This window comes from Desmodus rotundus, chromosome 4 (genome assembly GCF_022682495.2).
Source record: "Desmodus rotundus isolate HL8 chromosome 4, HLdesRot8A.1, whole genome shotgun sequence".
Classification (NCBI taxonomy): domain Eukaryota; kingdom Metazoa; phylum Chordata; class Mammalia; order Chiroptera; family Phyllostomidae; genus Desmodus; species Desmodus rotundus.
This window is the reverse complement of record NC_071390.1, coordinates 181,163,458-181,191,447: the sequence shown is the minus strand read 5'-3', so window position 1 is coordinate 181,191,447 and position 27,990 is coordinate 181,163,458. Positions and strand designations below refer to the sequence as shown.

At 65.7% G+C, this 27,990-nt stretch overlaps 1 protein-coding gene across 2 annotated transcripts in view; it reads left to right on the top strand.

The window, feature by feature from the left end:
- Positions 1-22,564, top strand: part of GAK (cyclin G associated kinase) — a 35,042-nt gene extending 12,478 nt beyond the window's left edge. Inside the window, exons 11-28 of one of the 2 annotated variants that reach the window (XM_053922622.2) lie at positions 1,487-1,610; positions 4,393-4,442; positions 4,936-5,084; positions 5,370-5,492; positions 6,253-6,386; positions 8,272-8,466; positions 8,754-8,871; positions 9,155-9,234; positions 13,815-14,008; positions 14,627-14,773; positions 14,913-15,356; positions 15,663-15,839; positions 16,258-16,368; positions 17,058-17,174; positions 20,199-20,423; positions 20,846-20,994; positions 21,822-21,998; positions 22,085-22,564. In XM_053922622.2, coding sequence (XP_053778597.1) covers positions 1,487-1,610; positions 4,393-4,442; positions 4,936-5,084; positions 5,370-5,492; positions 6,253-6,386; positions 8,272-8,466; positions 8,754-8,871; positions 9,155-9,234; positions 13,815-14,008; positions 14,627-14,773; positions 14,913-15,356; positions 15,663-15,839; positions 16,258-16,368; positions 17,058-17,174; positions 20,199-20,423; positions 20,846-20,994; positions 21,822-21,998; positions 22,085-22,186 — 2,816 coding nt within the window. In that variant the 3' untranslated portion in view covers positions 22,187-22,564. The remainder of the gene's footprint in view (positions 1-1,486; positions 1,611-4,392; positions 4,443-4,935; positions 5,085-5,369; positions 5,493-6,252; positions 6,387-8,271; positions 8,467-8,753; positions 8,872-9,154; positions 9,235-13,814; positions 14,009-14,626; positions 14,774-14,912; positions 15,357-15,662; positions 15,840-16,257; positions 16,369-17,057; positions 17,175-20,198; positions 20,424-20,845; positions 20,995-21,821; positions 21,999-22,084) is intronic. The other variant, XM_053922623.2, reaches the window with a different exon arrangement.
- The last annotated feature ends 5,426 nt before the right edge of the window (positions 22,565-27,990 follow it).

Below are 27,990 nucleotides of genomic sequence, written 5' to 3'. Positions count from 1 at the left end.
AGGTCCCCGGGACCGCCCTCCGGACTGTGGTGGGCGAGAGCTCCCAGAGCTCGGCGCCATGTCGAGGGCGGGGTGAGGGACAGGTGTGTGTGCATGCTGTCAGGGCGGTGCAGGGGCTCAGGCTCCGCAACATGAGGGTCCGGCAGGTGTGGCCCAGGCACATGGGGGGACTCCCAGGGCTGTGGGCCGTAGACAATGGCGGCCAGTGTAAGAAGGGGTACGTCGGGAGGTGCAGCCCTGGCAGGAATGGGGGTCTGCCGCTGGAAAGGAGCCCTCCAGGGCAGCAGACGGGTTCTGGCCACAGTACAGGAGGCTCAGCGGGTCTTCCCCATGACTTGGTCACCTTTGGTGAGTGAGCTGCACCCTGCCCAGTGCGTCAGTGGGTCTGGGCGCCCCATGCTGGCACCATGGTGCTGCATCCCCCGAGGAGTCCTCAGCCTGGGCTCGGTGTGGTGTGCCGGGAGGTTCCAGAAGGCGCTGCCAGGCAGTGCTTCTCTCCATGAACCCCTGTACCGTCGGTCCCTCACTGTTGGGGGTGTGGGATCACCTCTTTGTTTCTTGGGAAGGGGCCATCCCAGCAGCCAGCCCAGGTCCATGCAGTGTGGGGCCTGGACACCCAGCACGTGTGCCTGGACTGCCCGGGGCTCTCAAGGCACTGGGGGGACCACACCATACACGTGCTCACACAGCCATGTGCCCACCTCTGCACATGCGCTCACACGTGTCCATGCCATACACGTTACACACGTAGGAAGTGTGGCCATGTGTCGATTGCTGCCCAACAGCCCGAGAGTGGCTGGCCCCTCGTCCTCGCTGCAACCTGGCCACCTGGGGGCCTGTGTTGCTGGGTGGTCATGGGCTGTGGCAGAGGCTGCAGGTGACCCCAGGCACAGATACAGCGTGTGAATCACGCTTCCCTCCTTTTACTCCTTACGAGCTGCCTTTGAGGACCGCAGGTTTCGGGACCTGCCTTTGTTTGCCATCCTTCTGTCTACATTCAGGCCCAGGGAGCTGGGCTGTTCTGGGAGCCCCCCAGCAGACAAAGAGAAGCTCACCTGCCGTCCACCCACATGGCCTTCTGTGCCTGGCTGCGGCCACCTGCAGGATCCCACTCCTGCCCCCACTGTGTCCGCTGAGTCCTCTCACCACCGGGATGGAGGCTCTCGTCCTTGAGGGGACCTCAGTCTGTGCTTGTGCAGCAGCGGGGCCCCTGGGCGTCCGGGTCTAGAGTGGAAGTGCTTAGAGACCCCAGAGATGGGAATGGAGGGCTGTGGGCACCCAGAGGCTCCCGCCGACTGGGCCCAGTTAGGCCCCGTGAGAGCAGCTGGGCAGGCCTCAGGCTCCGGCCGCTGGTTTGCTTCCTGTGCCCACGCGCAGGGTGCGGACAGGAAGTGCGGCTCACCTCAGGTTCTGGGGTTCCGGACGCTCCTGTCTCTGGGACCCAACCCCAGGCTGGCCACCACCTGAGGCTCATCTCTGCTTGCAGGTCTGGTGGTCGCCGAGTATGACCAGCCCTACGGCGGGCTCCTGGACATCCTGCGGGGGGGCCCTGGGCGCCTGCTCACCAACATCAGGGACACCTCCTCCAAGGTCATCCAGTCCGTCGCCAAGTGAGTGGAGGGCGTGTGGGCTCAGGGCCGGCGCAACAGCACGTGGTTGGAGGGGCTCTGACCCACAGGTGCTGCCCCCCCCAGACCTGGTGGGACCCGCACTCGTGGCTGTCTGTGAGGGCCCCGGACCCCAGGGTAGGCTGTGCCCTGAAGGGTGGGGCAGCCCCCCAGCCCTGCTCCGGCCCCCACCAGGAGGGACCGGGCGGAAAGCGAAGTATCGGCATCGCTGTGCTGCCACGCAGGGGTGGCACTGCCTCACCCTGGCGTTGGTGTGCCCCTCTCTGTGACGATGCTGTCACATGTGCGCCGTTCCCTCCTGGGGTGTCGGGAGAGCGGGGGATGCGGTGCCTCGCTTAATGTTCCGTGCGAACTCAGACTCGGGCCAGAGGGCGTGGGTGAAGGGCGTCACCTCAGAAGCCGTGTTCATGGGGCACCTGTCTGCGCAGGCCTATGGCCCCATGTCCGGGCTGCGTGACCTGCACCAGCTGCATGTTGGGGGGAGCTCTGCAGTCTGGCCCCGGTCCCCAGCGTGGCTGGCGTGGAGACAGCAGCCTCACCGTGCAGCCGCTCCATGTCATGCCTCTTCCAGAAGCAGAGCCGCGATGGGCCTCAATGAGTCACACTCCTGGGGCCGGAGCGTCCACCCCTTGGCTGTGCTCCGCATGCTCCACTGCCCGTGGTGGAGACCTGACCTCATTCTCCGTCTGCCCTGCTGCCTCAGTCACCGCTTGGTGTCCAGGGCTGTGTTGACAGCACGGGCAGAGGCACGCACGCTTGTGCGTGAGTGTGTGTGTGCGAGCACACGCGCGGTGTGCTGGTGTGCACAGGTGGGGGTGTGTCTGCACGTGCGCTCGTGGGTGTTGTGAGGGGCGTGCATGTGCAAACACTGGTGAGATTGGGTGTTTTCACATGTGATGCTGGGTGGGCACACGTGCGGTCGCGTGTGTGGCATGTGGGTGCTCCCATGTGAGCAGGTGTGTGCACATATGTTCACATTCACGCAAGGCGGTGCACGCTTTGCATGCGTGTGTGCCCTGTGTAAGCAGGTGGGTGGGCGCTGGGTGTGCGTGTGTTCGCGCGTGACCACAGGTGTGCAGGTACAAACATGTGTGGACATGTGTGGTGTGGGTGTGCGTGCATATGGGGGGGTGCATGGGTGTGTGCAATCGTGTGCGTGTGTGTCGTGCTGTCCAGGGACTTGGTACGCCTGTGAGCTTTGGATCTGATGACCTTACGCAATGGGAAGAAACTCGACTTCTGCCAAGGCCCTGGTCCTACCAAGCCGGGCAGTCGCCCGCACCTCCTTGACCCTTGGTCACCGTCTTCAGTTTGCTGCCCTGCTCTGTGCTCCTCCCTGTCTCCACTCGCCGTCTGCCTTCCGCGGTTTGAACTGAGTGTCTTAGGTGGTTCCGTTTCTGCCACCCTTGGCGCGTGTTCTGCTTCTTTCCACTTTCCTTCGTGGCTGCCCCGGGGCCGCAGTGTGCTCCACCAGCCAGCCCCACCCATGGCAGGGACACCGCACCCCGGGTGAGCGTTGGAGGGCTCTGCAATGGGTGCCACGTGGCCCCGACGCCCGTCCCCGTCCCCCTGTCATCTGTGCCATGCACCCTCACGGACACAGGAGCCCCTGCTACTTCGAACAGCTGGCGCTCGTGAGAGAATTTAGGGAACGGCGGAAGTCGCTCACCTTCGCCCTTCCCGCGATGCTCCCGACGACATCGGTGACGCAGGACTACCAGCCACAAGCTCTTGCAGTTCCTGTTTGTCCGAGAAGAATCTTAATTTCTCCCCACTTTTGGAGGGAGATTTCCCAGGGCACACGGTTCTGTGTGTTTTACCTTTCTACACTGCAGACGTTCTGTTCCGCTCTCGTTCGCGGGGTTTCTGGGAAGTGAGTCTGGGTCTCGTCGCACTTCCTCTCTCGGGGCTTTTCCTTACCTTGGATTCTCTGCAGGTCGCACGTGATGTGCCAGGTGTCGCTCTCTGGTGCCTCCCTGCTCGGTGTCCCCTGGGCTGCCCGGGTCTGTGGCTTGGCGTGTGACGTGACTTTGCGGAAACTCAGCCACTGTGGTCTCGGGTGTTCTCCCGTCCCTTCTCCCGCTCCTCCCAGTGCCCCACTCGGCGGGTGGGTGTCACCCCTCCTGGAGTTGTGCCGCAGCCCCTGCGTCTCCCGTCCCGGGCTCGGCAGCCTTTGTTCCCCCTGCTCCCCCTCCAGATCCTGGGGTTCTGGTCAGAGTCTTCCCTCGGCCCTGTTGGCCCGACGGTCCCGCCGAGGACACCCTGCATTCCCGTCGCAGCGTGTGTGCCTCTGGCCTCGCGCGTCCGTTGTCCTTTCTCAGGATTTCCGTCTCTCTGCCGCCTCACTGACGGTTCTGACGAGCCGTCTACTTCATCCATTAGCTCACCGATGGCAGTCGTTTCCGATTGCTGGTCTGGTCGCTCGGCATCCCCGCTGCATCCGACTCTGACTCTGTGTGCGTCCTGGGGACTTTGTCCCGACGGCCAGACATGTCGGTGGCCGTTGCACGTGGAACAGCACTGAGCTCAGCCCCGGGACTGGGCCTACTCCCGCCACCCCTTGCAGCTTGTGGTTCCTCCCTGCCTCTCAGGTGGGCGTGAGCCCCACATGCGTGTGTGTGCTCACACGTGGCTGCCTGTGAGCTGCAGCCTGAATGGGAGACACCCTCCCGCCGTGGCTTCCCCAGGGCTCGCTCTGCCTTAAGCTTTTGTGACGTCACCGTAGAAACGTCCTGCACTAACCAAGCCCTCTTTCCGATTCCAGTTACGCGAAGGGAGACTTGGACATAGCTTACGTCACGTCCAGGATCGCAGGTGCGTTTGCCTTAACCACGGGGCACTTCTGACCCTGCTGCCGGGAGATGGGGTGCGAGCGGGTGGCTGCTGGGCAGGGCCCTGGTGCCTCTCCGGTGCTGCTCACTGGCCGCGATGTGGCCAGGCGTCTGTCCCTATGTCCGGGGGTCTCTAGGCCCACGGTGGGCATTGCCAGTGTCGACCAGCGTTTCCCCCCCGGTCTGGAGCTTCCTGGCGCTCTGAGGCCAGGGGGGTGTGAGGCACAGCCTCGCATATTCAAAGCTTGGGTCTCCAGGCAAAAACCAAGTGCTCCCCGGATGCTTGGAGACCCTGCGGTGCGCCAGGCCTGGGCAGAGCCTGCCCTCCTGGGCACACCGACTGGGGCTCCCCCAGGATCAGCAGATCCTGGGTGGGGTGGGGCCGTGTGCTGTACCCCTCCAGGCTCCTGCAGCTGATGGGCACCAGCTGTGCAGGTAGCGGTCACCTGGGGACTGACGAGGCTGCTGTCTTCCAGTGATGTCGTTCCCGGCGGAAGGGGTAGAGTCGGCCATCAAAAACAACATCGAGGATGTGCGGCTGTTCCTGGACTCCAGGCACCCGGGACACTACGCCGTGTACAACCTGTCCCCAAGGACGTACCGGCCCTCCAAGTTCCACGGCCGGGTGAGGGCACAGGCTGCGGCAGGAGGGCAGGGCCGTGGGGGTCTGGTGGCGTGGCACGGGGTCCCCGCGGGGACGCTGATGAGGCGGCCAGCAGGCGACAGTAGAAACCAGCGGAGCCTTTTGCTCTCGCCTGTGGGGGGCCGACCCACGGGGACACAGGTGCGCCTTCCCGCCAGCCCAGGCGAGGGGAGGGCCTGCCCCCAGGCCTCGCTGCCACACGTGCAGCCGCCTGGTGCAGACCGTTTTGTGGGCGAGGGCAGGAGCTGAGCCGGCCTGTACTTGCAGGTGTCCACGTACGGCTGGGCCGCCCGCCGGGCCCCGAGCCTGCGCGGCCTGTACAGCGTGTGCCGGGACATGCACGGGTGGCTGCGGCAGGACCACAGGAACGTCTGCGTGCTGCACTGCATGGTGAGCCCCTCGGGGACCAGGCGTCGGCCGTGAACTGGGCAGGATCCCTGCCTTGCTTGGCCCCGGGGATGGGCAGGGGTGAACCGGGACGTTGGGCGGTGACAGTGCTCTAGGAGGGCTGGGCGCCTGGGTGTCCCGGGCAGTGATGTGGGCTGGGGCGTGGGGCTCCTTGCTGAGCACCAGCTACATGCCGCTTCCCAAGGACCAGGGGCCGGGGGCCCTGGACTGGCAAGCGGACCCCCACAAGCCCTGGAGGGGCAGTGGCCCAGGCCTAGGGCCCCGCAGTGCTCCGCCCTCGCTGGAGTACAGCGTGCAATGCCCCTAGTGGTGCGCTCTCGTCCCCCCACCTCCACAGCAGCACGCACGGTGGTCTCGACTGCCTGGTGTAGAGGCTGCTGCCTCCTGGCTTCCGGCTCTGCCCCTCCTCACTGTGGCTGAGGACCACCCTGGCCCTGGCAGCCGGTGAGGGTGAGGCTTGTGGCGTCAATACACGCCAGGAGTGACGGCAAGAGGGTTCAGTGGCGTTGGTGAGCGTGAGGCTGGGGACAGTGGGCAGGAGCCGAGTCCCGTTGCACACGCTGCCGTCTTGCACTTTTTGTGAAGGAGCCGTTTTCCATCGGGTGCTGGGTTCTCACCTGCTTGGGTGCGTTGCCATAAGCTCTGGAACGCGCTCCCAGCCCAGAGGACCAGCACTGCTCTCTGTCCCCCAGGGAGGCGGGGCTGGGCCCCTGCGTGAGCTGTCCTGTGCCCTCTGTCCTAGGATGGGAGAGCCGCATCGGCCGTGGCTGTCTGCTCCTTCCTGTGCTTCTGCCGGCTCTTCAGCACTGCCGAAGCTGCGGTGTACATGTTCAGCATGAAGCGCTGCCCGCCGGGCATCTGGCCGTCCCACAAAAGGTACCCACGTCCCTCCTCGGGGATGTTGACGGTTGTGTTGTCCAGGGGTTGTTGCAGCCGTGGGCCATAGGCGGCGTGAAGGGTCTCGGGAATCGAGAAAGGGTGGGGATGGTGCAGTGTGGGGTGGGGTCTGGCCTGGAAAACCGGCCCTGCCCTGTGCCAACATCCACGGCCCTGCTCTGTAGATGAGCTGGCCAGCGGGTCCGAGCAGGTCCGTCTCAGCCCTTGTGGTCCGAGCCAGCGGGCTGGGCTTCTGCCATGAGCTCCTGGGCACCAGCTCCTACAGGAGGTGTGGCCATGAGGCCTGTGCTGAGCCACTTGCTGTCTCGGGCAGTGGGGGCAGCACCTCTGGTTTCTGTCTGCACGCACGAGGGTTTTGTTTGGGTGGCGATGTGGGACAGAGGGGCAGTGTCCAGGGCAGCTAGCGTGTTCTGAGCCATCCCTTCCTCCTTGGATGGCCGCACAGCCTGTGGATGGTAGGTAGGGTGGAGCCACCTCGATGGCTGGGGGTGGGGCCTGGAGCTGAGGGCATAGTGTCGGGTCCCTCGGCTGCCCAGGGAGCCAGCACGGGCCGTGACCTACACGCTGCCCGTGCAGGAAAGCAGGAGAGTGGGCTTGGCTCCCAGTGCAGTGAGGGGCCGATGACCCTTCTTACATGCTGGCCCAGCAGCCACTTTTGCTCCCGAAACCAAATACACGGAGGGTTCCTGAATCGGGCCGCCCTGCTGAGCCGCCACCCGCAGCCAGGGGCAGAGCCAAGAAGAGGGCTTAGCAGGGGAGGGGGTTGTGCCATGCCAGGGTCCAGGCTGCGCCCCTGGGGGCATCGGGGACAGGGAGCACTGTCCCCGCTGTTACTACTGAAAACAACAGTGAAACCAGCTTCACGCTCCCGAGCCTCCTACCCCATCGAACAGCGGTTGGCCGTTAGAGCTGGCCAGGGGTCCAAGCAGAGGATGGGATCCGGGTGCCAGAAAGCAGGGCCAGCAGGGGGTTGTTGAGGCCGCAGAGATGGGGAGCCCTTCCTCTCAAGCCGCCGCTGCGCGCTCACTGGACGGGTCTGACGGGCAGCAGGAGACCCAGAAGCCCCTGGCAGGAGGGTTGCCGTAGCCGAGTGGAGTGTGGAAGACACTGGTGGGGGAGGGGCGCCGCAGGTCAGGCGGGGTGGTCGGGCCTTCAGCAGAGATGGGGCTGCGGGACCACGCAGGAGACAGGAGGCAGCCTCCCAGGCGCGTGTGCGAGAGAACACGGGAAGTCTGCAGAGGGGTGGGCGCTGCCCCACACACTGCTTAGGCAGCGTCAGGAAACACTGAGGAGACAGGCGCCGAGAGCCCCCGAGTTCATGCCAGCGCCCCACCCTGGAAGCCCAGAGGACACCCGGCGGGCCCAGCTGCGTGGGCCTGCTTTCACGGTGGAGCCGCGCCGGTGGGGGGGGGTGAGGGAGAGCGCAGCCAGCGCCCACCGGATCCTGGAGACCAGCAGTGGGGGGGCCAGGAGCGGCTGAACGGGCAGGAAGCTCGGCCATCACAGGGCGGGGGTGCGGGTGGGGGCGGGCCCAGCACTGGGCTGTCGTGCTCAGCAGAGTCCAGGGCGGCGGGGGCAGTGGGGGAGGCGGTCTCCGCGGAGCAGCCCGGCCAGGCCCGGTTCTAGACAACCTGTGACTCAGAAAGAAAGGGAGGAGAGAACCCTGAAATACCTTGAACTGAGTGAAAATTGGAACAGCACATCTGGGAGGTGGGACCAGAACCTCGCCCCCCCCGGGCAGTTGATGGCGTGGAAAATGTGCTGGCTGGAGCACCTGCCACGTGGTGTGCACGCTGCACAGCACGCATGTGGCCGCGCGCAGAGTAGCGTGTGACGAGCTGTGCCCCCGTCGGGGCCCCTGCAGGTACATCGAGTACATGTGTGACATGGTGGCCGAGGAGCCCATCACGCCGCACAGCAAGCCAGTGCTGGTGCGGGCCGTCGTCATGACGCCTGTGCCCCTGTTCAACAAGCAGAGGAGCGGCTGCCGGCCATTCTGCGAGGTCTACGTGGGGGACGAGCGCGTGGCCACCACGTCCCAGGAGTACGACAGGATGAGGTGCGTGCAGGGCTCGGGGGCCGCCAGGTGTGTTGCTCTGGCCCCTCTGGAAACGAGGAGGGAGACGAAGTGAGGAGGCAGGCGCCGGGGTTCCCATGATGTCACGCTGAGGATGAGCTTCTCAGGAGTCATTTCCAGGGGCGCCCCCGCCCCGAAATCATCCAGTGTAGCCAACCAGCAAGATAGGAGGATGGGAGTGAGACCTCGGCCCCTCGGGAGGGTGTGTGGACGGCGCCTCATGCAGCGTGGCGTTTGTCTCACTTGGCCCCTCTGCGCTCCGCCCGTAGGGATTTCAAAATCGAGGATGGCAAGGCAGTCATCCCGCTGGGCACCACCGTCCAGGGGGACGTGCTCATCGTGATCTACCACGCGAGGTCCACGCTGGGGGGACGGCTGCAGGCCAAGGTAAGGGTGGCCCGGGCCCCCTGGGCTGGGCGTGCCTTCCACGACAGCCCACGGAGCACAGGGCGCGGGCTTTGCCGGGGACCCAGGGTTTCCCCCACATTACGGCATTGCCACCTGCTTGGGGGTCTTGGGACCCGAGGAGCCGCTTGCGGGAGAGGGTGCTGTCCCACCGTCCCTGGGCCTTCTGCGCCCGGAGCTGCGCGCGGCACTCGGAGACCAGAGCGCGTCCGCCCTGAGGCCTGGCGTCCGCGCGGCTCAGGCGTGCCCTGCGTGCTCTGTGCAGGTGGCGTCCATGAAGATGTTCCAGGTCCAGTTCCACACGGGCTTTGTGCCCCGGAACGCCACCTCCGTGAAGTTCGCCAAGTACGTTGGTGTCACGTCGGGGGGGGGGGGGGGGGGCGGAGTGCTGGCGCCACCAGAAAGGGGCTGGGCCCAGGCGGGTCTGTGCCGGCATGGCACGGTGTGGGACGTGGGGCTGCTCCAGCTCAGGGCGGTCAGGCGGCAGGGCCCTCTGCGCCTCTGGCTGCACATCTTGTCCGAGCTCCTGAGCTCGGGAGGAAGCCAGCGAAGCACGTGCCTGGGGAAGGGGCTCGGGCATGCTCAGGGGAGCGCACAGTGGGCCCTTCGTGGTGGGGGCTTTGATCTGTTTCCTGGGGGCAGGAGTCCTCTAGGAGGCCCCCGGCTCCCCTCCCGCGACAGAGTGGGCAGCGTGGGGCCGGGCTCCTCTCTGGTCTGCGTGGGCTCCTGGGTGTTGGTTTCTGACTTTCCTGACCTCGCCCGCCCTTGGCGAGTCCGGGACCAGCCAAGTCGCTGTTCCCGTCTCCCCGACGCAGGCCGTGGGCGCCCTTCCTGCTGGCCAGGGAGGAGAGGCCGAGTGTGCAGTCACGGGGGGAGGGGGGGGGCAGTGTCTTGCGACTCACCGGCTGGCTGCTGATTGCTCATCTGTTTGCTCAGTTTGTCTCAGTTTCCTTGTTCTACTTGTCAAGGAATTGTCCTGGCTTCTCCCTAACTCGCGTCATGGGGACACCCACCAGTGTCACCATGGGAGGGCGAGGTGGGGTGCTGGCACCCACCAGCCACACCCCGCAGGCTGACGGACACAGCACAGTCGACAGTAGGAGTCTCTCGAGCCCTGGGCGTGTCCCCCGATCTGAGGGTGTTCGGTGTCCAAGACGCCTTCCTCAGAAGGATGGTGGTGGCCGCTGCTGTGCCCCTTGATTTCTCAGGAGACGGAGCTCCTCCACGCTGGGTGTGGCAGAGCTGGAGGGGGTGCTCCCTGCGCGCCCTGCTGGTCCTGGGCACCTACTCTGCGCGCAGTGCTCTGCTGGCGGCCAGTGGGGGGCTGGGGCGTGATGGAGAAGCTTGTGGGTGGGCTCAGAGATAAAAGTGTGAAGAGCGGCCGCTGAGGAGTGAGCCCCAGCCTCTCCCAGCACTGGGCAGTGGGCTGCTTTCTTTAGATCCCTGGTTTACTAAACCACAGCGTGCCAGAGGCCTGACCGCGCGTGGGGCCTCGTGAGCAGCTTCCCTCAGAGATGGAGACGCCGGGCTCAGGGCGGCTGGGGTGACGGAGGTGGGGCCCTTGCTCAGGGCCTGGACCCAGCTGGGGTGCTCATGCTCTCAGGCACACGTGTGGTCCGTGCAGGAGGGGAGCCGTGGGGATGGTCCACGGGCAGCTGCTGCTGCTCCCCGGGGCTGCACGCTCCACACCCCCATGTCCTGTCCAGCAACGGGGTCACTGGGACCCACCCCTGGGTCCCGGGAGGACGGAGTTCTGACCAGGGCCTGGCAGGCTCTGTGCACTCAATGTGGCTGAAGGGCCACCCAGCGCTTGCCAGGGCAAAGACTCAGGACAAGCGGCACTGGCCTCGGGAGACCAAGGGTGCACCTCCACGTCCCCGAGTGTTGTTACTCTGCGTGTTTTTTGCTTCGGTGTCTTTGTAGTGCCTTCCTCCCACCAGCACTCAAATCATGAAGTCGCAGTTTGAAAAGGAGACTATCGAGACAGATGTCACAGTGCTAATGTTTCTGGGTTTCTCCTCTTTTGGAGGACGATGAACTCCCAGAACTCGAGTAATGTGCAGCCCCAAGGCCAGCACGCTTCTGAAGCATCCGTGTTCAAAGAGCTGTGCAGGAGAGGAAGAGGAAGACGCTGGTGAAAGTACACAGTGGGTCAGCTGCTGGAGAAGGCTGAGGACTTGGAGTGACTGTGTGGCATGTTCGAGAAAATGGGAAGGTGGGGGTTCCCTGCAGACCCGGGCTGTGCCCCGGGTGCCGGTGTGGGCTCGAGAACCAAACGCGGTGCAGTGGGGACTGTGCACTGACAGGGTGGGCCCAGCAGGGCCTGGGTGTCAGGAGTGGGAAGGAAGCGTCTCGGGCCCAGCAAGCAAGCGGGGAGCTCGGGAAGGCATTTGGGAGATCAGACAGAGGAGAAAGAGAGCAGAAGTAATACTTGGAAAATTATTGGCTCAGAAGTTTTCAAACTCATGAAAGACATCAATCCAGACTCAAAAGCTCTTTCCATAAGGAGGATTCTTAGGAGAGAAAGGAGCCCGCTACCTACACGTGTCACAACGAAACGGCTGCAAACCAAAGATGCAAACTGGAGGCGCCTGGTGGGAGGGGAGGTGACTCGGAGCAGCCAGGTGGCCTTGTGGGGGTGGGGGCGTCGGCCTCCACAGGGGCTCAGGGGAATTGGTTCCGTCTCCAGTGAAGTCACCCTTCAAACACGAAACTCCTGCAAACAGGAATTTTCGGATGAACAAGAGATGTCGGCTGTAGGAGTTCAGACTTGTGCCTGCGCCCAGGAAGCATCGTAGACTGAGGAGAAGGGAGGTCCCTGAGGCTGGCGAGTCCACGGGAAGGCGCTCACCCCGCAGTCGGCAGGGGCACAGCCACCGCGTGCCCTGGCAGGAGAGCCAAAAGGACAGACTCACGTCAAGGGCCACTCTGTGAGCGTGTCCCCCGCGGTGTTCTTCCCGCCAACCTGAGTGACTGTGGGCACGGCAGGGGCAGCACGTGGGGGCCTGTGCACACCTGTGAAGTGGTCCCGGGGCCGTGTGTGCCTGTCGCTTCACAGAGTCTTGTGACAAGAGCTCCTGAGATCCACTCTCGGCCACTTCCAAACACGTGGCCTGGTGCTGACCGCAGCAGGGACACATGCACCCACACAGCAGGGGTGCGGTCAGCAGGGGACTTGGGTCACGTGCTCCCAGGTTACTGGTTCAGGCCTTGGTGAGGTCAGAATGACCAGGAGCAGGCTGCCAGGGGTCAGCTTGGAGAGGCCCTGACCTTGGGGGCTGGAAGGCACGTGGTGAGCATACTGGTGACACAGGCTTAGCAGCATTGCTGTGGGCTGACACCTCCAGCAGTGGACTCGTCAGGAGGCAGCTGTGCAGTGTCCCCCAGACGCAGGGATGTGTGTGTGTGTGTGTGTGTGTGTGTGTGTGTCCCCTTGGGCAGGACACCTTCGGCCACACGGCTGGAGAAGGCCGGTGCAGGTATGCACGGCCAGACAGGGCTGATGGAGTCGTCCTCAGGGAGGCATCCTGTGACTGAGGGATGTCCTCCAAGTGTGGGCGGGGCAGGGTGGCCTGTGACACAGGTCAGCAGTTGCATCTTGTAGCCAAGTGGGTCAGGAGGCCAGCAGGGCCTGGGTGCCGGGCCCTCTGCTATCCGGACTGCTTCCTTGGTCACAGACCCCATTATGCCCTCACTGGCCTGCTGGGCGGGGACCCAGGCAGTCTCTTGGGGCCAGGGGGGTGGGGCGGTGGGATGGGGCCAGCAGTGTGGGACCGGGCCAAGCCTGCAGATGTCCTACGCTCCTCCCTGCAGACTCACCGTGCCCCCTGCTCCCTGGTTCTCGCTGGCCACTGGGCTCCTGCTTTGCCAGCATCATCATCTCTGGGTTCATGCGTGTTTGTGTCTGCTTTAGCTGTTGCTGCCTGGCTGCAGGGCCTTCCTGCTGTGGGCCCTTGACCTGTAAAGGAGGGAGGCTGTGGTGGCCACCGGGCCGGGAGTGAGTGGACAGAGAGGCCACCACCACTTGAGAAGGGTGTGAGACTCGGGCCACCCTCCACCATCCGTGTCTGCAGGGGGGATGTTGGGAGGCCCTTGGGCTTGCCCGCTGGGTTGGGCCAGCTCACCACCCACACCGGTCTTCCTGCGCCCAAGGCAGGTCGGTTTCGGGCCGGTTTCGCACTGGCTGCTCCAGACGGCAGAGCCCCTCCCTTGGCCCCTCGGGTCTCAGGAACCTGCCACCACCTTTCTGTTACTGTGCTGCTGTGTCACGTGGGACAGCCCCAGGCATAGGTGCTGGGTAGCGTGAAGAACCTGACCGGGGAGACCGTGCCTGGCTATGGCACGGGGCTTGCCCACGCGGTCCATGAGGGCGAGGTCAGGCCTGGTCTCAGGGAGCCTGTGGCTGCCCTGTGTTCCCCAGCGCGGTGCAGACCCACAGAGTCAGGATAGGCAGCGAAACGACAGCTGAGGTCGCCGCCTGCAAGGTCACCCAGGGCGCACCTGCCTCCCACCTGTGCCGGGTGGCGCTTGGCAGCCAGAGTCCTCAGCACCTTGCCCGCCCTTTCTCCCCAGCAGGGGCGTCGGGTGCTGCCATCTTGCAGGCGATGGCGAGTCTTGGGCATCTGTTCAACATTGAGGGGGAGAGGTGGGCGTGTGTATCGTTTTCACGCAAACACCTTTCATGTCTCAGCTGTCCTGACCCGAACCCAGTGCCCGAGGGGGAGGCAGGCCCGGTGCTGCGGGGAGGGGCGCATGCCTGATGCTTAGCCCCTGTGCCTGCAGCTTCCCGTGTGGCTGGAGGGCAGGCGCCCAACCGTGCTTGTGGCCTTTCCCCGGGCTGGAGAGCGCCCTGCCCTGCCCTGGGTGTTAGGGCGGCTGTGAGCATGTCCTGCTCCATCCTGACGGGGCCTGGCCTCCCCCCGCAGGTACGACCTGGACGCGTGTGACATTCAGGAGAAATACCCAGACCTGTTCCAAGTGAGCCTGGACGTGGAGGTGGAGCCCCGGGACAGGCCCAGCCGGGAGGCCCCGCCCTGGGAGAACTCAAGCATGAGGGGGCTGAACCCCAAGATCCTCTTCTCCAGCCGGGAGGAGCAGCAGGACATTCTGTCTAAATTTGGTGAGGGCCTGTCCTGACCGCGGCACCCGGAAGCCCTCTGGCGTCGGGCTCTGTGTGGGCACGGTGAGGGGGGCTTGGGGCTCCGGCCGCAGGGGCTGCCGTGCTCTGCCGTCCGAGGTCTGCCCACACCGGGCAGCCTGCCCTGGGGACTCTGGCAGGCTGGGCCCACCAAGGTTGGGTCTGCGTTGAGGGCCGAGTTGGCGAGGGCATGTCTGTGGGCACGCGTGTATGTCACGTGTGACCCGAGCGTTCGAGGCCTCGCTCTGGGCCAGCAGGGCGCAGGGGCCACTGGCACTCCCGCCCTCGGCTCCGCGTCTGCCTTCTCGCCTCAGAGCAGGCGCAAGTGAGTGCGGTACGACATGCACGGCCACGGCCGTTCTCTCCCTGCTCTTGGCTTTGTGGTTTTTATGTTCTCACGTGAAGACAGCTCAGCACCCCTGAAAATGCACACGTGTGTGCTGCAACGTGCAGGCATGTGGGTCTGTGTGCGAGCATGCACCTGAGCCCGAGCTGGGGTCCGTTCACACACTGGGCCCTGGCGGTCGGAGCCGGGCCATGGCTGCTGCAGCCATGGCGACATCCTGGGGCTAGGGGCCTGACGCCTTCCTCTCCTGGCAGGGAAGCCAGAGCTCCCCCGGCAGCCGGGCTCCACCGCCCAGTATGACGCCGAGATGGGGTCTCCAGACACGGAGCCCCCGGAGTCTGAGTCGCCGCAGAGCAGCGGCGCTGACGGCAGCCACTTCCTGCACACGCTGGACTGGCAGGGTAGGCCCAGGGCCCTCGCCACGGCCAGGCGTCTGCAGGGGGCCTGCGTGCCGCTCAGCCCGCCCCCAGACCTCCACTCCCAGGTCCCTGTCCCATCTGCAATGACTTCAGCCCCGTCAGTGAGCCACTCTCTTTCCAGAGGAGAAGCACGCAGAGACGGGCCCAGAATGCACCTTTGCCCAGGAGATGCCACATGCCCCGGCGGAGGATGCGGGGGAGAGTGAGCCATCAGATGAGGACACGGCAACACTCTCCGCCGAGAGCAGGGACACGGCCGAGGAGGACAGGCCAGGCTCAGAGGCGAGGGCACAGGGGCAGGACTGGGTCCTCGAGGTGGACACACTGGCCGCACCCCAGGAGTCCGGGCAGCCAGAGGATGCCGTTGACCTGCTGGGGCTGCACTCCGAGCCGGCGCCTCCCGCCCAGGCTGCTGGGGTCCCCCCCAGCAACGCCGACTTGCTCAGCTGCCTCCTGGGGACCCCTGAGGCCGCCCCCAAGGGTCACTCAGGTGACCTCCTCGGAGGGGAGACACCCCTGCTCTTCGAAAGCCCCGCTCCACCCACGAGTGAGCCTGCCACGGCCGGTACGTGTGGCGTGAGGAGAAGGTTTCGGTGGTGCAGCCTCTGGCCCCGTGGGCTGGGTGGACGGTTGTGGTCAGCAGCCAGGACCAGCCAGCGAGTGGCGATCACACCACAGTCTGGTTCCCCTGCCCATCCTGAGCTCACACCCCACATTTGCCCCCCTTCCCCCTCGGGCTGCTGTCTCCCAGAAAGCCCAAGGCTAGGACATCAGTCCACAAATGGGTTGTCTCGCAGCTGGGGGTGCCTGGTGCTCCAGGTCCAGGGCCTGCACAGTGTCAACGCCACCTGCTCCTTGGATGTCTCTGCAGCCGACCCGTTTGACCCTCTCCTGCTGACCGCTGCTGATCCGGATGCCCAGCCCTGCTCCAAGCCCGACCTCTTCGGTGAATTTCTTAATGCAGACACTCTGGCTGCCCCGTCCTCGTCCTTCCCCTCCACCCACAGCGCCCCGCCCCCCGCCTGCAGCACCGACTTCCTGCAGCTGGGTGAGTTGGGCCAAGAGGTGGGCGGCAGGGCCACTGCGTGGGCCCTGAGCTGAGTGGATTGCCCACCCCTGCAGGACGCCGCAGCAGCTGGTGTCCCCACCTCATGCTCTCTTTTTGGGGTGGGTGGAAGACCGTTCCAGGGGCTGTGTGCAGCCTTGAGCGAGTATGTGGGCCACCTGGGGGGAGGAGTGAGGGTGGCACTGCCTGGGCCTCTGCACTGGCTCACCCGTGCTCTTGGGAAGCTCGGGGGCCTGTGCGGAAGGGGAGCCTGGTCGGCGTTGGCTGTGCCCGTCCCTCAGCATGGCCTCCGCGCCCCCGCCTCTCAGGGGCCCCCGGAGGCGAGGGGACGGTCCGGAGGCAAAGGGACAGTCCGGACCCACCTCTGCAGGGAGCACACCTATGTGCGGCTCTCTTCTAGGGGATGTGCCAGCAGAGCCCAGCAGGGTGACAGCCTCAGCCAGCCACCCAGACCTGTTGGGAGGATGGGACACTTGGGCTGAGGCGCCAGCCCCCACCCCAGCCATGGAAGGTGCGACCCTGCCCACTGGAAGCTGGTGTCCCTGCAGGGTGCCCGCTCCGTGTCACCACCTGCAACCCTAGCCCCGCCCCAGGAAAGGCGGGAGTACTAGTGGGTGCAGGGCTCACCACAGTGGGGCACACAGGTGCAGCCCCTCGCACTCCACGCCACCCCGCCCTCATTTCCTGGGTGGTGGGGTGAGCACGAGACTCAGCCCATCACCGACACTTCCTGGGGGTCTGTCCTTGGGGACGTCTGTCCTTTCCTTGCATCGGTGGCTCTGTCCTGTTGGGAAACATCACCTGCAAGCTGACAGGCGTGTGTCACGGGCCCCGCACCTCCTGTCCTCTTCACGTCCCTGGTGCCTTTCTGGAGCTGCTCCGTGCTCTTCCATCCTGTTTGCACGGGAAACGCGGCCTGCGCCCATTGTCCCTTCAGGGCCCTGCCTAGAGGGAGCCGCCTGTGTGATACTAAAGCTTTTCTGACGTTTCCGTGTCCAATGTGCTGAGGGTCCCCAAACTGACCCTGTCGTAGGGACGTCACAAGGCACATCTCACTTCCAGGAGGTGCCAGGCGCGGCCGAGTCCTGGGCAGTCGCTCTGTGTTGCAGAGCTGAGCGAGGCCTCCTACAGCGTTGGGCTGGAGATTGGCTGGGTCTCCCCTCATTTGCCCTTGGTTTGATGTCCTCTGTCCTTCCCCAGGCCCATACTTCTGTCCTGGAGGCCAGCCGGCCCCGCCTGGCCCCCCAGCCAGCCAGACCAAGTCTCAGAGCCTGGACCCCTTCGCAGACCTGGGGGACCTCAGTTCAAGCCTCCAAGGTAACGTGCAGGTGGGGGGCACACAGCCCCAGGCCTGCTTGCAGGCGGGCTCCAGCCCTCTGTCCTCTGGCCTCTCCTGCTGCCAGACTCAGCTGCCCTGGACGGGACCTTCAGCTCCGTCCGCTGGGGCCAGGGCACAGTGACTCCGGGAGCAGCCTGGCCCTCGCAAGCCACGAGGTGCTGTGGGACCATTGGGAGTGGTGGGCAGGGGGTGGGGGTGGGGCGCTCCGCAGGGGCCAGAGTCCTACCTGCCCCTGTTGGCCTCGAAGCTCCTGTAGCTGATCTGGCGCCCGGGACACACACCCCATCCCCGAAACATGCAGGTGCGGATTGTCGGGAGGTGGCCCCTGAAACGCGCAGGCGCAGGCTGTCGGGAGGCCGTGAGTGTTCGAGGGTGCCTCGTCCTTCAGCAGCTGGGCGGCATGTGGGACTGCTGGCTGGAAGTAGCCTGTCGGCAGAATGCCTGTTGTTCAGGGCGATGCGGCCCCGGCCCTTGGGCCTTGGCGCCTCCCGTGGGAGTGTGGAGGCTGCGCCCGCAAGCCTCAGTTAAAAGAGCTTGAGAGCTGCAGCCGCCCCGGCACCAGGAGACCTCCTGCCGCTCCCGCCCGCGCAGCCTGTGCAGCGGTGTGCCTGCTGGGTGGTGGCCAAGGTGTCCACCCACTTGGTTTGTGTCAAGGCCCCTGTTGCTGCCATCTTGCTGAGTCCCGAGAGGGTTCCTCCTCCGGCCCATTTTCCTAATGGTTCCCTGGAGTTGGGGTTGCAGTCTCTTGGGGGTGTTCCTGGAAGTCCGGGTTTGTCCTCAGCCCCCCACCTCCGCTGTGTCTGCTCCCTCGGAGCACGGAGTGGGGCCGCCCAGAGCCCCCTGGGTGCTGTCTGGCCTGTGGGCTCTGGGACCCGAGGGGGGAGGGCTTGTGGGACCTGAGTCACGTCCTCAGAGTGGAGCCTTCCCTGAGCTCTGCCCCTCGGCCCCAGACCCTCCCAGAGACGGTCTGAACAAAGCTGGTGGATCTGAAAGGAGAAGCAGACAGACTCACACTCCGTCTGCCGGAGACCTCCACGTCCCTCGTCACCAAAGGCGGGGCAGCTGCCTGGACGGAGACCAGGCGAGAGGATGGCTGGAGGCCCTGTCCTGTCACACCAGCTGTCGAGGGACACATGTCCCCATCGTCTGGGCAGCCCCCACCAGGAGAGGCGTGTCCTGGGCGGGACACAGACCACGTGGAATCAAGCCAGACAGCAGTAGCTGTGAGGTCAGGGGCAAGTCCTCGAACGCTTGGAAACCGTACTTGTGGGTGACAGGCCATCTCGGAACGTTGGGGAGGTGACGTGCGGAGCTGAGTGCAGGTGGAAACCCCAGACCTGGGAGCACAGCGGGTGTGGCGCAGGGAGGGGCGCGGGTACATCGGACGCTGCTTTGGAGAAGGTGGAACCTCTCGAGATCCCTGAGAGGAAAGCAGAAGAAACTCAAAATTGATTAAACAAAAAGCTGGTTCTTTGAAAAGGTCGATAAAATTGACAAAGCTCTGCTAAGGGAACTCTAACAGCGAAGGTGACACAGGTTGCAAGGTCAGCACTGGCGTCACCTGGGTGACGAGGAAGCGGCACGGGCTGGGGGATGTGCCCGTGCCCAGGGCGCGGGCAGGCTGGACGGGCTCTCCCTCTCTGGCCGCCACCCAGACTCGGGCATGTGCAGCAGGTCACTTGAATGCTCTGTAACTGAAGAAAGTGAATCTGCCCCTGACACTTTCCCAAACGGAAGCCCCAGGCCCGGATGGTTCCATCAGAGACCTTCGGCACACTTTTGAATGATTCACACCGGCTCCGTGTGACCTCTTCCAGGCAGTGGCTAGAGGCAGGGCTGTTTGCCGGTGACTCCATGAAGCTAGAATTGGGCCGGTGCCCAGATAGACAGACCGTCAGAACAGAAAACCCCGGGGCCGGTTCCCGCAGACATTGGCCAGTAGGGCTCCTCGATCCACAGAGGCTGCGCCCCTGGACAGTGGGGTGTGCACAGAACGTGGGGTGGCGCAGTGTCCCAGGAGCAGTCCGCAGAGCGCACCGCACTGGCTGGTCCCAGCAGAAAAGGCATTTGGCAGAGTTCAGTGCCTGCTACTGACAGACACACTGGACAAGTGCGGGGCGGGGGGGGGGGCGGGGGGCGCTGCACTGGCCGACAGCTGGCATCCGCAAGACCACACCCGAGGGCGGTGCAGGCTGCCCTGCCCCCAAGCCTCCCCTGGGCCCCTGCCCACACAGGTGGCAAAGGCAGCGGGAGCCAGACACACAGAAGGAGGTAGCGCTGTCCGCCTAATGGGACCTGCTGGTCTCCGGGGCGGGTCCCCTGGATCTCCGGAAACCGGCCGGGCACACGTGGTGAGTCCTGCCTCCAGGAGTCAAATTCTTGAGCCACGGACAGACCTCGGTGTGGCTGCTGAGTGGCAGTGCGCACAGGAACCTGGACTAAAACAGCGTCGTCCACGGTCCCCGAGAGGGAGGAAACGCTTCGGGGTGACCCCCACGGAGCCAGGGCGGTGAACGTGCACGAGCAGACGTGTCGGAGGACGAGGGAGGCCGGCCATTTCCCGGACGAGCCCAGCGCAGCGGCGTGGTCCCTTCTCCCCGGGCCTGTGGGTTTCAGCTGTTCCACACCCCGCTGGGATCTGGTGCAGATGTGGGGATGCGTACGCGGCAGTCCACACACACGTGTCCACTGGCCGATCCGGTGCCTGTCTGCTGTGTGTGGGCTGAGCCGGGGCTCTGGGCTCTGGTTCTGCAGCTTCCTGTGAGTCTGTGTCAAAATAAACGGGTAAAGAGCCAGCCCTGCTTCTGAGAGCATGTGGGAGGCAGTGCCCACAGTCACCCCTTGACCATCCCCACTGTCCCCCAGCCCCTCAGTTGTCCCCGCCACTGCCCAGCTAGGGGCTACGTTGACGCGGCCCCATCCTGGCACCAGGCCGTGAGTGTCACCCTGCATGGACGCTGCCCGGCCTGTGCTCCCCTGAGACCCCCCGTCTGTCTCCCCAGGCTCTCCCGGCGGGTTTGCTTCTGGGGGCTTCGGTCCCAAAGCAGCCCCCCCCGCCAAGGGTGGCAGCTCCTGGCAGGCGAGTCGGCCCCCAGCCCAGGGTGCCCCACGGGCCCCCCAGACCAAGCCATCCCCCAAAGCCTGTGCGCAGCCAAGGCTTAACTATGCCGCGAACTTCAGTGTGATCGGTGGCCGAGAGGAGCGGGGTGTCCGTGCCCCCGGCTTTGGTGAGTTGTCTCCCCCCCGCCCCTTGAGTGGTTTCCTCCTGGGGAAGTGGCTCCATGAGGCCCAGAGCCACCCCTGGAGGGGCCACCTCTGGGTGGACGGACGGGGTTCAGATGGGTGTCTGTGCGTGCCCGCGTGTCCCTGGGCCAGCACGGTCCAGGCAGCCAGGCCCACATGGCCTGGGTAGCCGAAGAGCCAGCCCAGGCCTGGCCTGGTGGTGTCCTGGGGTGGCATAGCCCCCGCCAGCCCCACAGGTGACAGGCAGCCCTACGCGCGGTCACACTTGTGCCCATGGAGCTCTGCCAGGGGTTTCCCGCCGCTCTCAGCTGCCCTCAGCTCCAAAGGGCCACCCAGCTGGACGCACAGCATCCCGAAGAGGTCAAAATGGAGCCCAGGCGCCTCAGCAGACCCTGTCCTTCCCCAGGTCAGAAGCCGCGCGTGTCCGAGAACGACTTTGAAGACCTGCTGTCCAATCAAGGCTTCTCCTCCAAGGCCGACAAGAGGGGGCCGAGGACCATGGCTGAGATGAGGCGACAGGACCAGGCAAGGGGCACAGACCCTCTCAGGCTGAAGGTGTGAAGTGGCCCAGGGGATGGGACGGGACAGGGCAGGGTGGGGCGCCCCCGGGTCCCTGGCTTGCTGCGGGTCCCCCAGTGCCATGGACGCACCTCGCCTTCCCTCTGAGCCACACAGCTGCCCCGGCGCCCGACTCGCACTTGAGAGGGCTGTGCAACATCTTCTGGGAGCCTCGCTTGTCTCCCTGGGCATTTCCACAATGGACACAGACCGTCCGCCCCCACGGAGGCCCCGTCGCCGCAGGCTGCAGAGGGGAGGCGTTTGCCTTTTCCTTTCATTTTTAAGTGTCTCAGTCCCTGGAGACCTGACCACATGAGGCCTGGTCGGAGGTCACCCTTGGGGCCCGGGGCTGGTGGGACGTTTGCTGCACCCAGCGTGCTGGCCTCTGCCCTCCAGGGCTGGCCGTGGGCCCAGCGCTGCCACGCACTCAGGGTCTTCCCTGTGAGATCACCTACAGGCCAGCCACAGCGGCCCTGGTGTCCTCTGGGTCACCTGACAGTCTGCCCAGGAGCCTGGCCTGTCACCCAGGGCCAGGCAGGGCCAGGCCACGCGGGCGGGTCCTTTGTGGGTTCCCGCTGACACGACACCACCAGGTTCTGTGTGTGTTGGTCTGGGTGGTGACCAGCCAGGCCTGGGGATCACCTGGGGAGCAGTGTGGACTGTGCCTGCGTGGGGTCAGCACGGAGGATGGGAGGGCCAGGCGTCTCAGCCGGAGCCTTGCCCCACGGGACGGGCGGCGTGTGGAGCTGTCACAACGGCCAGCCACACGGCGGGTGGGGGCCTGCGGCCAGGACGCCTGCCCTGCAGCGCCCCGTCCCCCGCAGCTCCTGGACTGGACAGAGGGCAAGGAGAGGAACATCCGCGCCCTGCTGTCCACGCTACACACCGTGCTGTGGGAGGGCGAGAGCCGCTGGACGCCCGTGGGCATGGCCGACCTGGTGACGCCCGAGCAAGTGAAGAAGCAGTACCGCCGGGCCGTGCTGGTGGTCCACCCCGACAAGGTGAGCGCCGGGCAGGGCCCCCCGGGGGGCGAGCGCCGGGCAGGGCCCAGGAGCAGGCGTGAGGCCACCTCGCCGCTCGTCCGCAGGCCGTGGGGCAGCCCTACGAGCAGCAGGCCAGGATGGTCTTCATGGAGCTGAGCGACGCCTGGTCCGAGTTCGAGAGCCAGGGTGCACGGCCCCTCTTCTGAGCTGAGCTGTCGCGGCCGCATGTGGGACCAGAAGTCCTGGGGCCCAACCTCCTCCCGGGCCGAGGCGAGGTGGCATGGGCTGATGCCGCTGGGCCCGGGGGCCCGCCTGCCACCCGCAAAAGGTCCAGCGCCCACGCCACGGCGAGAAGAGAGCATTCCGAAGCCTCTTGGTTTCCTGTTTCTTTTTCCCAAAGGAAAGTGTTGATTCACGCTCCTCCCAGTTGTCACGGTTTGTGATTTGTTCTGTTCAGTGGCCGTCCCCTCTTGGGGTGGAGCGCGCTGCTCCTCTGTCCTCCCTGGACCCCTCGTGAGCCTCCTGTGACCCTGGGTGTGATCAGCCCGGGGCCACCTGTACATAAGTAAACTATTTTCTGATGACACTCGTCTCCGGCTGTCCTGCTGTCGCCTGGCTGGTAGGGGCTCTGATCCCGAGGACGGAGCACAGGGCCCGGTGCTACAGAGCTGGGCTTCTGGTCACTGCCCTGAGCCTCTTCGGGCCCCAGGGCGGCCGGCGCTGGTGGGCCACACGCAGGGACGGGTGGGCAGTGTGAGGGCTGGACAGGCACGGCAGCTCAGGGTCCCGGCCGGCCCTGGCCATGGGTACGGGGCACACTGTGGTCACTGCCCTCGGCTGAGGCACAGGCGTCCGGGCGCTGGCCCCTGTGCAGCTGCGTGGCCCTGTGTCCACTGGGTCCCACCCCAGAGCCAGGCAGGTGCTCAGGGAATTTAGAACAAAGGATGGCTTTCTCTGTGTGCAGCCCTGTCAGCGGCGTGTCCACTGCCAGGCGTGCGGGCTGCGATGTGGCCGCGGAGGCTTGGGGGCAATGTGCTCTGGGACTGTGGCAGCAGTGTCAGGGGGCTTCCTGAGCCTCCAGTGGGTCCATCCGTCCATGGGGCCCAGAGCTCGACCGACTCCCAGCCGCCTGGCGCTGTGCCTCTTGGGCTTGGAGACACGGCCTGTCCAGGAGCTCTGGGGTGTGGCTTCGCCCTCTCCCACTGGGCACGGCAGGCGTGGCCTCCCCCCCCCCCCCCCCCCCCCCCCCCCGTCAGCAGGCCTCTGACAGCCATCTTCGGGGTTGCTGAGTCCCTGGTGCCTCGTGGGACATGGGGCAGGGAGGTTCTGGGACACGTCAGGGGAGACCCACAGCCTTGGGGGCTGCGAGGGCCTGCAGGGACCTGGCGCTGGTGTGCTGGAAGCTCCCAGCTGTGGTGCATCGTGGGGGGCAGCTGTAAAAACATCCTCGGTCCAGCCTCTTGCTGAGGCTACCAGTCCTCGGGTGGACGTGATCGGGCGGCCACTGAGGCAGAAGGAGCACTCGAGGCCTGTCTTCCCCAGGCCCCGGGCCAGGCAGAGCCGGCGATGCCGCCCCTGCGTCAGCAGCCTCCCCTTCTCCAGAGGAAAGACCCCGTTTGTTATGCATTGCCGCTATTTTTAGCTTTCAGTGCTTTTAAAAAATAATGAGCCACCTAAATAGGCGCAGATTTCACATCAAGGTGGCTGGGCCCGGGCCTCCAGGAGCCCAGTCCACCCTTAGGTCTCTGGTGCAGCTGATGCTGCCCCGGATGCCGGTCCGGACACCCCCCACCGGGACCCCTGCAGGGGCTATTCCCAGGGCCAGGCTTGTCCACTCGAGGGGACGGGTGGGCGGGGCTGCAGGCCCTGCTCTGCCCTGCCCGCGCTGGGCAGCAGCCCTGACTCCCTCAGGGCTCCAGGCCTGGATGCGTGGGCAGGGAGGAGGGTCCTGGTGCAGGACATGCTTCCATGCCACCTGCCTGGGTGTGACTCGTCCCCCTGGCCTCCTCACCCCTCCCCACTGGCTCCTAGACGCCTGGGAGTCCTGGCCAGGGTGTCAGGTCCCGCGTCTTGAGCAAGCACCTGCACGTCAGTGAGCGCTTGCTTGTGCCTCAACTCGTTCTCTTTCCTGCTGGTTGTCCTTGCAGCTCTGGGGGCCCTTCTGTCCCTGTTCAGCGTGGGTCCTGGAAGACCCCACGGCCCTGCCGCAAGGCCCTCCCCAGATCCAGCATGGAAATGGCCTTGCGTCCTGCCAGGTTCCAGCAGAGGCCTGCGTGGCAGACGGGCTCTCCCTGATCAGCGGAGACAGGCTGGGCGCCTCCGCATGGCCCTGAGTCCGGGCCCTTCTGAGGGGCAGGGACCACTCAGCCTTGAACCACCCTCAGCGTCCCATCTGCCCTGGCCGCTCTCCCCGAGGCCTCCGGAGCACATTGCTGCCTTGGGGGCCCCAGGCCAGACCCCGCAGGCTTGTGCAGGAGTGACTGGGGGTCCTCGTTCTGTGCTGGGTCCCACAGTCCTGCCGGCCCCTCCCAGTCCAGCTCGGGGCTGACCCCTTGGTGCAGTTGGCACGGACCCTGTGCTCAGGGACTGCGCCCAACTGAGCCTCTGCAGGACCCCCGGTGGCCTGGGCTGGCCCTGCTCCCTCCAGAACCCCCCCAAGGGCTTCGTCCCATCCTGCAAACGCTGGGCTGACCCTCAGGGCCTTAGGTCTGGCTCTGTGACAATCTTGGAGGTGCCCCCAGCTCCCAGCCTGGGACTATGGGGTTGAGCCTTTGCTGGGAACCGCCCACAACAGTCCAGCTGGGTGCGCCGGCTCAGTGGCAGCAGCTGGCTGGGCCCTGGCCCCACACAGGGTTGCCTTCAGGGTTGCAGTGTGGCCACCAGGAGGGCACAAGCAGGACGCACTCGCATGTCTGCTGTTTGCTGCCCCCACCAGAGCCCAGCACCTCTCCTCCTGCGGCCCCCACGCCAGGCCCAGAGCCCCTCCTGGCCAGTGGGGATGGCCTGGACCAGTGTCTCCTGAGGAGGAGATCCCGCCGCCCTGCCTGCCGCACACCTGGGGAGGGGAGGCCCAGAACTGTGGGCACCCCTGTTCTGCCCTGGCCGGACCCCCCCCAGGCCACCAGAGGCATCGCTGAGCTGCGCAGACACCCCGAGAGCCTCTGCCATCCGGTCGACTAAATGAGTCCGTCTCCTTCCTTCCTGCTCTGGTGTCAGCGCCAGGGTTCTCCTCAGACAGATGGTGGCAGTCTCGTGATCCAGGCCGAGGGCACCCACGGCCAGAGAGGGGCACCTGGCTCTGCCCTCAGTGGGAGGGGTCCCAGCAGCAGGCAGTTTCCACAGCTTCCCCACGTGGCCCGTGGATGGGCACTTGGCTCCGCCTCACAGCCGTCTGGACCAACTCGGGGGTTTGTGGCCCAGCGGTGGGGGCGGGGGTGCTGTGGTCCCTTGGCTGCCGTGGACTGTGGTGCAGGTCTGTGTGGACCTGTGTCCTGTTCTGTCCAGCCCATGCAGGTCCCATGGAGGCGCCACGGCCAGATTAGGCGCCGCCACCTAGTCAGGATGCCAGTGTCTGGCCCTTGTGTTCACACGCCGTCTGCGAGCACTGTCGCCTGGCGGGGACGGGGCGGCCTCAGATGGTGTGGGGGCTCTGCACCCCAGAAACAGAGCCCTGGCACCGGGTGAACCTCCCCAGGGTGTACACCCCGCACAGCCTGGCTGGTGAGCACTCGCTGCCGCAAAGGGACCCCCTGTCGCAGCTGGTACCGCCTGTCGGACCACCCATTATGTATCTGCTGGGTGCCCGTCAGGACTGGCGCTGGGTGCCCAGCCTCCACCTGGGCCACATAGGTGTGGGAGCTGTGGGGGCCCTTCTCTAGCCTGAGCACACCCCAGCCCTTCTCCAAAGGGTACACGCCCACCAGATGAGCCCCGGGCGGTCCAGTCTGCCTCTGCAGCCCCCATTCCCCCTGTCCACCCTGCCCTGGCCAGTCCATTCACAGCCCTGCTCCAACCAGAGCAGCAACGGGGGCTGCGGAAGCCCTGGGGCTCCTCACAGGAACACATGCGGGTGGGGGCACAGGAGCAGAGAGGGAGCAGGAAGGGAGGGGAGGGGAGGGGCTTTCAGGGGTAGGAGAGGGGCCCTCGGGCAATGGGGTGAGCCCTGTGTTTGGACAGTGGTGAGTTTGGGGTGGGCCAAGCACTGAGCCCAGGTAGACCAGGGCAGGGGACATGCATGGGTGAGGCTCTGGGTGCCAGGAGGTCCTGGTAGGTGGCCCTGCTTCCCACCGGGGCAGCTGACCTGGGATTGCACCCACTGGCCCCCAGGACAGGTGGGAGGGCCGGAAGGCTGGACCCCTGAGGCTTGGGGAAGGCGAAGAATGGGTTCCAGACTTGGCCAGGCCACGGACGGGCTGCAGGTGAGGCTGCCAGGCTGTCCTGGTGGCCGGGGCCAGGCACTGACCGTCTGTGGCAGGACCCGGCTCAAGGCAGACCCCTTTGCTGCCTCCCATACAGGACCCAGTGGGGGGTGCAGCAGTCCCCACCCGTGTGGCCCACCCCAGACCCCCACCCAGGAGGCTGCCAGCCCCGTCGGGCGTCACACGGTCCCCCCAGGGTGGCGCCTGCTCCCTGAGCTTCAGGCACATTCCATGTCTATCTCCTGCATCATTGCTCCCGCCCCCGTGTGACTCCTGAGCTCACCTCCTGCTGCAGGCTGGTGGGGGGCAGGCAGAGCTCAAGGGTAGGGGAGCAGAGAAGGCAGGAGCCCCTGGTCGGCAGCTTCCCCTGTGGGATCACGTGACGGAGGGAGTGACTACCGGCCCAGAGAGAGGGGCCCAGAGCCCCAGGTCAGCGTGGGCCCGGGCCACCACCAAACGCCAGCAGCACGGCCAGGTGTCTCCCAAGCCTCAGAGACACCCCAGGGCATTTGTTCAGCCTGGATACCCCTCTTGTTTTGGGGTCCACCCTGCTGGCTGCTGTGGAGGGGACCCTGAGTGAAAGGTATGGGCACCAGGTCCAGTCTGCCAGCCTCCGGGTCTGTAGTGAGGGGCAGGGCCTGCTGGCAGCTGGGGCTCCGCTCGTCCCCCACCCCACCCCACCCCTCGTCGCCCCCGAGCCTCCTGCCTGTGGGCAAGGCCAGCAGCCCCAGGAAACTGGGCTCCATTTCCAGGTCCACTGGATTCACCATCTCTGCCTCGGGGCCCAGAGGAGCTGCTGCAGGCGGCAGCCAAGAGGGCGCAGGGGGCACGGGAGCCGCAGGCCCCCAGGGAGCCTTGCAGCCACCCTGCACCCCGTCCTGTGACAGTCGGGGAGAGGGTCTGGTGGGCTCCTGTCTCAGCGCCCCAGGACCGCAGGACGCCCCAGGCCACTGCTCTTTGAGCAAGAACGCAGTCCAGCAGCCACGTGGCAATGTGGTGGAGCCTGTGCTGGGGACGAGGTCGCTCAGCTTCTTAAATTATTGAGTTTCCATCTGAAGTTTCTGTGTGAGCCCCGGTGGGCCAGGAGCCTCTCAGGCCCTCCCGCGGGGCCTGCAGCCCCTGCCAGCCCCACAGGCCAGAGTGGCACACCGCTCCCTCCAGGGCCGGCTCTGGGCCCGGGAGTGCCCTGGGGCACAGGACACCAGGGGACAGAGGGACAGCTGGCCCTAGCCAGGCTCCTGGAGGGAGCAGAGGAGTGCCCAGCAGGCAGGGTTAGGGCTGGAGCAGGGCTGCCACCTCTCTCTACCATCTGCAGTAACCATGGGGGATGGAGGGGCCTGTGGACAGTAGGGCCACACACGAAGCACCATGCCTCCTCCAGCTCCATGTGGGGCGGGGTGTCCTGGGCACTGTGGAGGGTAGTGGTCTGAGCAGAGAGCAGGGCTGAGCTGACCCCCTGGTGGGACACCCTCTCCTCATCCAGCTCCTGGCCATCTCCCTCCCCTCCTGCCACCGTCCACCCCCTCTAGGCCCAGCACTGTCCCAGACAGAGGCCACTTCCAGGAACCCTGCCAGCCACCTCCCAGATCTTC